Source organism: Theobroma umbraticum, unplaced genomic scaffold (genome assembly GCF_002168275.2).
Source record: "Theobroma umbraticum cultivar Fairchild unplaced genomic scaffold, ASM216827v3 scaffold_67.0, whole genome shotgun sequence".
Lineage (NCBI taxonomy): Eukaryota > Viridiplantae > Streptophyta > Magnoliopsida > Malvales > Malvaceae > Theobroma > Theobroma umbraticum.
Window position 1 is genome coordinate 439,208 of NW_018397262.1, and position 12,605 is coordinate 451,812.

Genomic DNA, 12,605 nt, shown 5'->3' on the forward strand with positions numbered 1-12,605 from the left:
ACAAAAGATAGGAGATGGATTGAAAATCAACTATGCAAGACAATTGTAATCCAAGGAGAATTTTCCAACGAAGAACATAGACAAATCTCATTAATGGAAATGTCTACTCATTAATGCATCCAATGTCAAATGTCATGCTATGAAAATGAAAGATAATTTACAAAAGATATCCAACCATTGTTTTAATACAAAAGATAAGAGATAGATTGAAAATCAAAAGTCATGTATCCCTTGTGGAGCACCTAACTGTAAAGATTAATGTGGTGGAGATGATGAAGGAAAGTGTTGACGAAGAAACTGTTCCAAGGCGTCTTGACGTTGCATGATCTCATTTTGTTGAGGGCTCACTTGGGAAAGGGTAGTTTGAAGTTCCAATATCCTTTTAGACAACCTTTCATCCACTTCTCCCATGTAACATGTGATGCCATCCATCTTTTCCATGAGAGACTCTTAAGGCATTTTGAGTATTAAAGGGTTGGTCACTAGGTTGTGGATTGGCTTGTTGTTGAGCCATTTTCCTTTGAACCCATCTACCCTTTTTATTTTGGACATTTCCTAATCTGCCTATTGTAGCTGGCCCAATGTACCTCATCTTTGATTCTAGAATGAGATGGTCACACCTAGTTTCTAAGTTTAGATAATCAATTATAGAACTAATGACCATTCCATAAAGAAGAGTTTTGTGAGAGCCAACCACAATTTTCAGCCTATCATCAAAGATGAGTTTCACTAAATTGACTCAATTTCCATGTTTAATGTGGTAGATGAACCACACATCTTCTTTATCAAGGGAAGGGTAGTTACTACCCCTTGGTCGCAAGGTGTAAGACACAATGAGGTGTAGAATCCTATCATGGAAGGACAGACGAGTGACATTGTTGATAGGAGTATCAATGGTGGGAGGAAAACGATAGACTTCATTGTCTAATTCTAGCTCAGTTAAGTTCTCCTCAATGCAATCTCTTCCATGTGTAGGCAACCCTAAAACAATCCTAAGGAAAGCAGGGTCTACAACAATTTGTTTGCCCAATACAAAGGTAGTAAACCCGTCACTGTTAGCAATTTCACTCTCATCCGCAAAATCTTGGGATTTGCTTGTGGCATTGCTGTAGAACACCCTAACAAGGTTTTTTTAGACTCCTCTGTTCATTCTAAGATAGTCAAGCCATCCTAATTTCCTAACGGCACCAATGAATGGAAAATCCAAGGAGGCAAGGAACTGAAAATCAATTACCCTTCTCGGTCGAACTTCTCGATGAGCAAAATCTGATGTGTAGCGTTTTTGAAGCGCGAGACTGCTGAAATTCCTTCCAAACGTGGGTTCCTCGCGTCAAGGAGAAGGGAAACCAGAGGCTTCTGTTCTTTGTTTCTTGGGAGCCATGGTTGGAGTGTGAAAACCTTGAAAACACTAGGGGTTTGTTCTAAAGGATTGATCCTAAGTGCGATTTTGAGGCTAGGTTTTCACCAAATTTCTGGTTTGGAGGAAGAGTGCAGAAAATGGAAGCAATTTGCTGGTTTTAGAGTGAGAAAGTGAACTTTAGTGAGAGAAATCAACAAATTTGAAGAGAAATTGAAGGAAAAACAAGTGGGTAGTGAACGTTACGGAGGAGGATGAAGGTTAGGGTTTGAAAGGATTAGGGGATTTCTGAAAATGTGAAGAAGAAAGGGAGTTTTCGGGTTTCAGTAGAGAAAATGAAGAGGCATTTTAAAGCTCCAATTTGGTATAATTCTGTTGCAAGGAAATATGTGGAGTTGTGATAGTTTCGTAGCTAGCCTCGCTGCAATTTATTGGGAATAGTTGAGTATTGATGATAGAATCCAGAGGCAGGAGGCTAACAAGTCATAACTCATGTTCAAAGAAGTCATAAGGGGAGTGCAGACCTTCATGAGGAAGGTGATTAGCATAATATTCCTTGTAGGAAGCTGTGATGGCGTGTGTCGGATGAAAGTAACGAAGCAATGGCGGTGTGGAGGAGAGAAGCAGGAAACACGTGCATGGTTTTTCCAAATTCGACCCAAGCATCGGACAGAGAGTCATGCTACTGCTACTGTCAGTGGAGCAGAGAAAGGAAAAAAAGAGTGACATGATGGACAAAGATTGTGGAGATCGGCTCTGTAGACAGAATATGAAAAAGAAACCAGTAGGAGAGAAAGGTGCAATCAATAAAAATGGTAATCTGCAGCAGAATGTAGGCATTGGGAATGAAATAGATGAGGTGACATAGGGGATGGAAGCCCAGAGTGGAGAAAACTTTGATGGCCCAAGTATCAAGACAGGTCTGGAGAAGGGGAAGAAGGAAATGAAGAAGGAGGGTTCGGGCATTGCAAATGAATGTCTGACAGTTGGAGACAGAGAGAAAAAGAACTGTAGCTTTTAGGAAGTGGCAAGTGAAGTGTTTCATAGAATTGCAACCTTTGAAGGGATCTCCAAGCCTAGAGAAGCTAGGAGAGTCAGTTACAGGAATCTTGGGTGGTTGTTTATTTGGGTAATATGCAGAGTGGGTGCAAGATCAAGAGAAGGAAACATACCTACAGCCTACAGGTTGTGTTTCTTACTCTTACTAGGATTTGTTGTACAGGTTGCAGGTAAAATTTGGAGTGAGCTGTTCATTTCTTGTGGAGGTTCTGTGTATAATGACATGGTTTTGTCTGCTGGCACTTTTTTTTTAAGCCAGTTCCTTGCTATATGAATCAAAGCTGACTTATCTTCAGTCTGGAACCTATAAGACCAAACCTGTCTTTTCGAGGTACAAGATTATGAATTTTGTTTCTTTTGGGAGACAGTTGAATTGGGATTTTATGTGAGGAAATATGTCAGCATGATGGATGAGAAAACTTTGAAATTCTTGGTAAATTTTGGTTTTTCTTTCTATGAAATTAGCCTTGGGAACTTTTCTGATGTTTGTGGAGTTGGAACTTCATGTTTGACACCTGTTGAGGTGTGAATGTAACTTAAATTTTGATTATTGCTTTTATGGGTTATGATCTTGTTGTTCTTTATTGAGGGTGGTTTTATCATGTGTTTTTGAGGAATGAAAGTAAATGTTAGGCAGCTGAGTAGAATTGGGGTTGGCTATAGTGTTACTTGGAATCTGGCACATGCAATGAGTGGCTTCATTAATAGTTGCAACAGAATATCTAGAAGAAAGTGATTTAAACATACAACAAAGAGTTCCAGTTTATACTCCTACTTTCATTTTGGATGATTCTACAATATTGGAATAGCCTGTTTATACTCCTACATTCATCTAAGATATGCTTTTGATTCATATAAAAAGACTCGCACACAAAGGCCCAAAGCATGTTTGATTTCATCCATAAGTGGCACCGCCATTCTGCACTCTAATTTAGCTCTGCGTGGCATTTATATTATGGTGAATATGTCATCTCTGGCTTTGAAATATCAATTTTGTTCTTAGCTTCACTCACTAGTTCATACTACAAACTACATGCTTGATCATTCTTAGACGTTGCCAAGGATAATGTGAGGGTTCAATGTCATAAAATTACCCTTTCCTTTGTCAATACAAAGTTTTTCCACCCTTTTCAAATTCACCTAGAACAATTAATGGGCAGCATCCTGCCCATCATATAAAAGGAACTATTTTTCATAGAGTCTTTTCTACCATCAAGATATAACATACCGCTCATCAACCTAGAATTTCACCAATCCATCAACTAATCTACCGGAAGGCTGCATCTGAACACCATAAGACCCCTTCTCAAACAATAATGAACTATAGATCGATAGGTATCTTACTCAATCTTGGTATCCAAGAGGTTAGGCAAATAAAGAAACTGAACAGAAGAAGTGACCTGAAACAGCAGCAGAATATGGAAAATCACAATAACCCCTTGCATTATATCAAGGGAACATTCTTATTACTCTCAAATTACAGCTTTTCCCTGGTCAGTATTGAATGCAAGACAGTAGCAAGAGATCCAATATGTTAAAAACATCAATATTGGTGTAATGCTGTTCCTTTTTCTCTGACAGTCAATTAAAGAATGATCAAATAAAAACTTTTGCCAGAAAAATATGATAACAAATACATATTAAGTTCAAGTCTTAGCATTCTGCTTTTGAGAGGAACTGACGTTCAAAGATGACAACCCCATAGTATCAGGACTCTTTAGCTGATCAAGTTGCTTCTTACCACGTCGAAGCAAGTACTCAATGTAGAGGAAATTTTTGCGATCTACTTGCTTAGAATTGCGGCGGAACTCAGCAGTGACAATTGATTCAATCTGGCATCGATCTTCAGTAGGCTTGGAACGAGCTGCTCGTAGAAATCCTCTGTATAGACTAAGCACTTGCTTCTGCAACCCAGAAAGTTTTTGCCCTTTCGAAGCACCCATTGCATCTTCTAGACGAATTACCCCACAGATGTCTCTCTAAAATCTGCCCTGGATGTGTTCAGAACAGAATGGACTGTGCCCCAAGCCAATACCAACTGTTCTACCAAATAGAGCAGGGATACAAACAAGAAGCATACCTAGAAAAAATAACATTAATCGCCATCAATTTATCTTAATAAGATTACCAGCTTAATAAGTTATCGAAACCCAATAATTTTAGATTCGACAAGCCATTCCAAAGCAATAAGTTATCACAGAGGAGAAAAACAAATGCAGACTAATAAGCACAGCAAGCAAGTTGGCAAAGGGAACCATGAACAGCCACCAGCATTAAATGGAGTGCTCAAGGAATGTGGCAATTGAAGCTGTCAGGTAATTACACTGTCAATGCCAAAACACCATGCATGGCCCCGTGCAGCCAAAATTGATAAGGTTTCTATCATAAGTAGCTTAGTTTATAAAATGCATATAAAAGGGATGTAACACTGTGAATACAAACTCAAAAAAATGGATACTTCTTCTACAGGTAGCAAAGGAAAGGTTAAATTGTCAACACATCTAATAGATAAATGCACTGCCATGAGATGAAAGGAACACTGTTCCAATAGATTAGTGACTGATTAAGTAGGAAAACAACCAACAGAAGAACACAAAACCACATAAATATGATACATGACATGTTAATTGTCTTAAGAAACAACAACATCAGAAGATGGATCCATATAGCATTGGAATTACTTTCAGAACAGGAAAAACCATGCATGCAGTCCCAAGTTTTTCTCCACTATCTCTCAAAACATTAATTCTACCTCTTAAATCAAAAAATGGGGAGTAAATACAAAGAAGGTTTTAGTCAAAAACATGGTGAGCATCCAAAATAGCATTCAAAATCAAACCTACTCGAAATTAACCATGATTCTCCAAAGCATCCAATATATATATGTAGCACATGTAATAGATAAGTGGGCTGCTAATAGATGAAAGAAACACTGTTCCAATAGATTAGTGACTAATTAAGTAGGAAAACAACCAACAGAAGAACCCAAAATCATATAAATATGAGTGACTCAAGTAAGAAACAACAACATCAGAAGATGGTTCCATCTAGCATTGGCATTACTTTCAGAACAGGAAAAACCATGAATGCAGTCCCAAGTTTCATGCACCATTTTTCCACTATCTCTTAAAAATATTAATTCTACCTCTTACGCATAATCATAATCAGCTAAGAAACACTTATCATGAAATTCATAAATCTCATAGAAGGCTTTAATCGAAAACATGGTGGGCATTTTTTACACAACCCAAAAATAGCATTCGAAATCAAACCAACTGGAAATTAACCACGATCCTCCAACTGATCCAATGCATATACATATGCAGCAAGAACAGTTAATTGGAACTTCTCTAAATTAGCCAAAAAGAAGAACCCAGACGCTAGTTTTGCTTAACAGTTCCAAATTTAAAAGAAACCCGGAGTTTAGATGATTGAAATATACGCTGCATTGCATACCTGGGAAATTAGAGTGGGCGTCGTGCAGAGCTAAGAACAAATCTTGGAATTACTAATTACAAATACATTTATGTCCAAGTCCCCTACTTACCTGTTAATGAACTAATCACGCATCTTAATACAAGAGGCGGCAATACGAGTGGCTTAGTTTTTTTCATCAGTATAATGCTCGAAAAATATTCATATTGTTTTAAATAATTTAAATAAAATTTTATTTTTATTACATTTAATTAAATATTTTATATTTTTATTTTAAATTAAATAAATATTTTATAATTTATAATGAATTAATTATCATTATTCAAAATATTACTAGTGATATTGATATTAACGTAGTATTAATATGAAATTGAAAATGTCATATTTTCGTGAAATTATATTATTATACCACATTATTATTTATTATAATATGTTAACATGACAAGTTAGTTATCTTAAAATTGATGAGGTTAAATACTCTACACCAACAATGAGTTTCATTTTCAATGCAATATGTGAAATTTATATTCTAATAATGTTTTAAAAAGATATATTGAAAAAGAAAATGTATAATTTTTGTAAAAATACTTGAATTATTAAAAATTTTAAATAAATTTTTATTTTTTATTTTATTCAATTAAATTTTTATATTTTTATTTTGAATTAAATATAATTATAAGTCTAATAATTGATTAATTTACATTAATTAAGATATTATTTAATAATTTATTCTTACGTAATGTCACTTTAGTGTTGACATAATACTGACGTGAAAGGTAAAAATATCATATGATCATATTATCATATCTTATCAACATGTCATGTGATTATTATTATAATATATCAACAAATCACATAGTGTATTATATGTCATCTTTTTTATTAATAATAAATAATTAATCATTAATTATAAAATTTTATTTGATTAAAAAATTATAAAACTTAGATAAAAAATAATAAAAACATAAAAATTTATTCAATATATATTTATTAAAAAAAAGTTTTCTATTAATCACATTAAAAAGGTTCAATTTTCGAAGGTTACAAGGAATCTATTGTCTCCTACCGCGTTTAACAGTGGATGAGGATCCTAAGCCTATTCGTGTCAACTCAATTCCTTCTCCTACAGGCAGAGTTACAGATTCTACTCCTTTGGTTCTGTTAACAATTTGAGCAAATGAAACTCCAGCTTTGGTTCGATGAAGATTGTGAACTATTACAGTGGAGGCGCTTGGGTTGACGTCAACTTCTCTAAACAGTTTCAAGTAACCATGGAACTTGCAGTCGATTACTGCAAAGTCGATGTTGTTCAGTTGCATGAGCATCTCGCAAGGACTTATTCCACGCACCAACTTTATCACATGGTCAAGGCCAGTCGTCGTCGACCCAGCATCGACCTGGCGATGATCATCCTCATCACCATCATCATCGACAAGAATGCAAATAAGTTGGCCTCCACTCTGCTTTGCGGCCACACCGAGTGCAACCGTCAATGGCGTTACGCCTTGTGTTGTGATTTCCACGATTAGTTTAGCTCGTTTTCCTGCTGCCAAGGCTGATATGAACTCCAAGCACTGAGGTTCCACGACTCCTGCGGTTTCAGCAGGGTTAGGATCCCTTACAAGATGAAGAGTCTGCAGATAAGCTTTCATTGCATCTTGAGGAGACCATTCCATTGTTGCAATTAAAAGGCAAAATATTGAACTAGCAAGCAAAGGCAAATTAGCAATGAGTGAAGCAAGTTAGGGACAGGTTTTTGAGGTTTATAGGCAAATTTACCCTAGAACCATACCATTAGCTTGGTTGCAAGATTGTTTGATTGTCAAGTAAGAAAACTAATTAGTTGCCTGTTTGACAGCTGACAGATGACAGCTTATGAGCAGATGACAAGTGGGTCTAGCAATGTTCCAAAGTGCAACCTAAGTTTTACGAAGTTGAAGTCGTGGCAGGATTTGAGGGATCTTCATGTGACCATGCCTGTTGTTATAACAACAATTCAAGTTTAAGCTTACTTTGTTTGCTTTCGCAGGCATTAGTCACACAATGGACATGACAGGAGGACACTTGTCATGCAGGAACATGGGCGTCAGCAGGATATGTGGAGAAGAACGAAAATGGCACTGACCATATAGGACCCGTAATACAGCTAGGCAAAGTCCATCGCGTCAGTCCTTTTAGATCGATGCTTTTGACTGCATATGCTCATTTTTCAACCGTACACGTTGCAACCACGATTCAGAATATTAGAGTCTAAAGATTCCTTGTACTTGCAATTATTTATACCCCAATCTGTTAAGAATTTGAAAACTAGACGGTTCCCAAGCAACCAATGATAGAATGCCACATTAGGCATCCAATCTGTTAAGAATTTTGAAAACTAGACGGTTCCCAGGCAACCAATGATAGAATGCCACATTAGGCATCACCAGCTTGTCATCCGGATAAAACTGAAAACGAAAGAGATGACAGTTATCTTCTGCAAATAGGGAAACAAAAAGTAAAAAGTGATTTAGGGTTGGTTAGTTTTTAAATCAATAATACATATATATATATATTATGTGTATCACTTGTTATTTTATTATTTTATTAAATACTTAATTTGAAATAAAATTTTTTTATATTTTTATCAATTTAAAATTAAATGTTTCGATTGTAATAATTAAATATCAAATATTTTCGATTCTTTAAAATTAAATATTAAAGTAAAAAGTATCTGACGTGTATAGAACACATGCATAAAGGGGACTATCAAGTTTGTCTGTCAAAAAATTTTTCTTTTTAAGTCAAAGAGGTTCAAATTATAGTGTTATATATAACAACTTTTTCATCATGACATGTAATAATTATATTTTTTAATATAACGTGTAACAATTAAATCTTCAACGTAACATGTAATAACAAAATGTTCAATATGACATGTAATAATTAAATTTTTAATATGACGTGTTATAAGTGTATTTTCGAACATGACATGTAACAACTAAATTTTTATAAGTTCGATCGAGTTCATTGTAATCATATCAGTTTACGTAATTTTCTATTATGTGTGATATATGCTTTATCCACCTGCCAACTTAGAAATCGAAAATATTTGACTCTTAATTGTTACAATTGAAATATTTAGTTCTTAATTGAAAAAGTATCCAAATGTTTAGTCTCAATTTGAATATTTAGCCATATTATTCTCATGCAAGGATGTAAATGGGTAGCTACTCATTTTTTTAAAGATCTTACTTTCAATCTGTTTGATTAAAAAGGTATTTGAATCCTATTAAAATTCAAATAAAATCGTAAAACATTATTCAAAATCGAACCCTAATAATATAACATTATCCACTAATTTCCCGAATCCGTTAAATACTTAGATTAAATAATTAAAAACTATACAAAAAATATATTTTATATTTATTAGATTACCAGAAAAAGAAGTTAGTTAAGATGACAAAGGTTGTGTTGAAAGTAAAAAGGGATAAAAAGTTTGAAAATTATCAATAACAAATTTTTAAAACATTATATATAATATTAATATATATACTAAGAAAAAAAACTATTAATATATATATGTATATTCAGATTCAAGTTTAAGGTATCTTAAGAGCAATACTTGAAATCTATTTGAACTCAAATCAGGTATTAAAAATATAATCCAAATCATGTATAAATAATCAGATTTAGGTTGAAGGTATCTTAAGAGTGATATTCGAAACTTATTCAAACCCAAGTCGATTATTAAAAATATTATCTAAATCCAACCCATAACTGAATATAGAGTACTTGAACCATATATTATAGGGTACTCATGGATATCTATATAATAACAACTTATTTACATCCCCATTCTCACGTATCGCTAATATGATATTGCTATGAAAGATGAAAATGTTACATAGTCATATCATAATGCCGCATAAGTATTGCCATATCGCCATCCATTATAACATGTTACATCTCTATTCTCATGTGTGCTAATATAACACTATCATTGACGCGGAAGGTGAAAACGTTACATGGTTATGTTGTAATGCCACATAAGTGTAAGAGAAAAAAAAGCATAATATCTAAATTTTTTTTAAAATATTAAGAAAAATTCAAATAAAATAAACATTTATACTTTTATTGTATTCAATCAAATCTTTATACTTTTATTTTGATCTAAATAAATCATTGTACTTTCATTTTGAGTCAAACAAGTTCTTACGACTAATGATTGATTTAATCAAAATATTATTTATCATGTTCTACTACATGATGTTGACGTGATATATTAATATATCATAATTAATAATGACGTGATATATTAATTTAACATGATAACATGATCATATAATATTTTTTACTTTTTATATCAATGTCATATCAATATCATATGAATATATGATAATAAATGAATTTTGATTAATTACAATTAATCAATTAATAGGCATAAAAACTTATTTGACTTAAAATAAAAAAAATAAATTTAATTAAATATAATAAAAATATAAAAATTTATTTAAATTTATTTAAATGATTTAGAGATTTATTTGAGCATTATAAAAAAAAGAAAAAACGAAAGTTGGCGATGAGTTTGCGCTAGAAACCTTGCCTCTCGGTGTGCGGTTTGGGCTTTAAACCATCCAAGAGAGAATCTTAGCATCGTTTTCCCCATAGGTGGTTGAGTTCTTAAAATCCTGCGACTGAATCTGAAATGGAAACAGCAAACAGCAAACCATCTTCCAAACGCCTCTTATTCGACCGGCGTTACGGTTGGGTGTAAGTCTTTGTCTATTATCTTCTGTCTTTTCCTGCACATATCTTTCTCTGGGTTGGCTTTTAATTACATCGTTGGTTTAAATTGAATGCAGGTTTGATGAATGGAAAGACCCATCGGAAGAAGCTCTAGCCGGTGGCCGAGGAATGTAAGCTTTTTCGTTTGGCTCTCCTCTGTTTTGTTTGCTGAAAATAATGAACAAAATGATTTGTAGGAAATTGAAGTATGGGATATTCTCATGAACTCGCATCGCATTGGCTTCATAATTCTGTTGTGTTATTAATTAATTTTGCTTCTTTTTTGCTTGATTTCAAAAGGTTTTGCATAGTGCCTCTAGCAAAAGCTTTGTTGAAGACAGCTTCAAATTCGGTATGGTGTAATTCTTCATTCTGTTTGCCCTGACTAGTTTAGGGGTTGTTTAAGGTATTATGCGTACATTTTAATGATCCTTTTAAACCAACCACAATAACAATGTCTCAACCAAGTTACCAAGTAAGCAACTTTTTAAGTAATAATCAGGTCCTTAGTTACATGAACATGTTTGCAGGTTGTTTCCAGGAATACCCCTGAAATTACACTTACAATCCCCTTGCTTGAAGATAGGTGCTTTCACCCCTAGACTGTTATTCATGTTAGTCAAACCTTATGAGGCTTTGGGCTCTGCTGCTTCATCATGTTAGATAAATTAACAAGACTTGGCCTGACCGATATTCACTCCCCACTTGAAAGAGGAAAATGGAAAATGAACATAGCCCGGATATTGCCTAGTGATTCTGAGTAAGAACTGAAGTTATGCTTAGAAAGAAATTTTAAGAATAGAAGCAGAACTTGGAAGGAATAGATCATAGAAGAGAGAAAGAGTAAATAAGAATAAAGCTATTCTTGTAAGGTGCTATTCATAGAGCAGGTAAGTAACGGTTATGCATCTGCCAAACGAAAATTAAACCACCTACTCTGGCTTTTGTGTAAATTACCAAATTATGCTAGAGATTTAATTAAGACTAAACATAACAATGAACAAATAAAAAAAAAAAGACTTTTAACTGACTAATGGATTTAAACTTGTTCTGATTTGTTTGGTTCAATTCATCTTCTAAGTTTGTTATTACTTTATTTTCCTCCTTTATTATCAGTGATGATTACCTTAACTTCTTTGATATATAAACCACTGGCTAGCATGCAAAGCCTGACATAAACTTTTTGATCTGCACTTTTTTTTGTTTCCTGAAACCATATTCTTTTTAACAGCCTCAAGTCTACTTGGCAGCATGATGCACCCATCTAAAAATTGACTGTAGAATCTTAGTTGTGAGTTGATCAATCTCTGCTGCATATATTTTTTATGGAGTGCAAGATTTTTGCTTTATTTTTATTTTTCAATTGGGAGCATTTCAGTTAATTGTTCTAAATAACTAATTTAAATATTATGATATCAAGTAGCCTTTTCTTTGTAGTTATCCTTTGGTCTTTTGTTTCTTGCAGATCAATCTTGCAGCAAGCTCTGTTGTGAAAGTCTTAGAAAAGCCAAACCTGCTCTCCCCACAAGAGCTAGAAGCTAACCTCAGAGATCAGCTACAAAGGGTCACAAATTCTATACAAAAACCATAAATCGATTGCCTCATCCCAATTGGAAAATCCCTATCACTCTGCCAGCAGTTCTTTGCATCTGCATGTTGTGTGCATAATTGTAAAATGTCTACTCCACATCAAATGATTGCGTGTGCATGAACTTTGATGTGTGAAGAAGAGATCATGAAACTACTACATAACTAATATGGTTTGTATACTACTAGGGTGATTTTAATAGTTAGTCCAGTGTTATCTTGTTTGTTCATGCATGTCGCTGAGTGCTGATTGAAGAGGTCCTGGTATCTCTGATGTTCCCTCTAATAAGATGCGACTTGTGATATGATAACCTTAGGGGTTACTTTTTTAATTTCCTTTTATTAAAATTCATGTCTGATATTCTGATGCATTCTGGTTTGCAAGGGAGGATCCATGAAT

The 12,605-nt window shown here is 34.0% G+C and overlaps 3 protein-coding genes across 4 annotated transcripts; 1 reads left to right on the plus strand and 2 right to left on the minus strand.

The window, feature by feature from the left end:
• Positions 1–3,839: 3,839 nt before the first annotated feature.
• Positions 3,840–6,038, minus strand: LOC110419514 (LYR family of Fe/S cluster biogenesis protein). 2 transcript variants are annotated; one of them, XM_021432598.2, is made up of 2 exons: positions 5,873–6,038; positions 3,840–4,496 (listed from the first exon to the last, which is right to left on the minus strand). In XM_021432598.2, the coding sequence occupies exon 2, from the start codon at positions 4,357–4,359 to the stop codon at positions 4,063–4,065; it is 297 nt and encodes a 98-aa protein (XP_021288273.1). In that variant the 5' UTR covers positions 4,360–4,496; positions 5,873–6,038; the 3' UTR covers positions 3,840–4,062. The 2 variants fall into 2 exon arrangements, with proteins under 2 accessions (XP_021288273.1, XP_021288274.1); XM_021432599.2 differs by having other exon boundaries at positions 5,964–6,026.
• Positions 6,039–6,831: 793 nt separating this feature from the next.
• LOC110419569 (uncharacterized) lies at positions 6,832–7,785 on the minus strand. Its single transcript, XM_021432665.2, has one exon. The coding sequence runs from the start codon at positions 7,525–7,527 to the stop codon at positions 6,904–6,906; it is 624 nt and encodes a 207-aa protein (XP_021288340.1). The 5' UTR covers positions 7,528–7,785; the 3' UTR covers positions 6,832–6,903.
• Positions 7,786–10,392: 2,607 nt separating this feature from the next.
• LOC110419492 (uncharacterized) lies at positions 10,393–12,433 on the plus strand. Its single transcript, XM_021432565.2, has 4 exons — positions 10,393–10,603; positions 10,696–10,749; positions 10,919–10,970; positions 12,084–12,433. Exons 1-4 carry the CDS (start codon positions 10,539–10,541, stop codon positions 12,207–12,209), a joined length of 297 nt encoding a protein of 98 aa, XP_021288240.1. The 5' UTR covers positions 10,393–10,538; the 3' UTR covers positions 12,210–12,433.
• Positions 12,434–12,605: the final 172 nt, after the last annotated feature.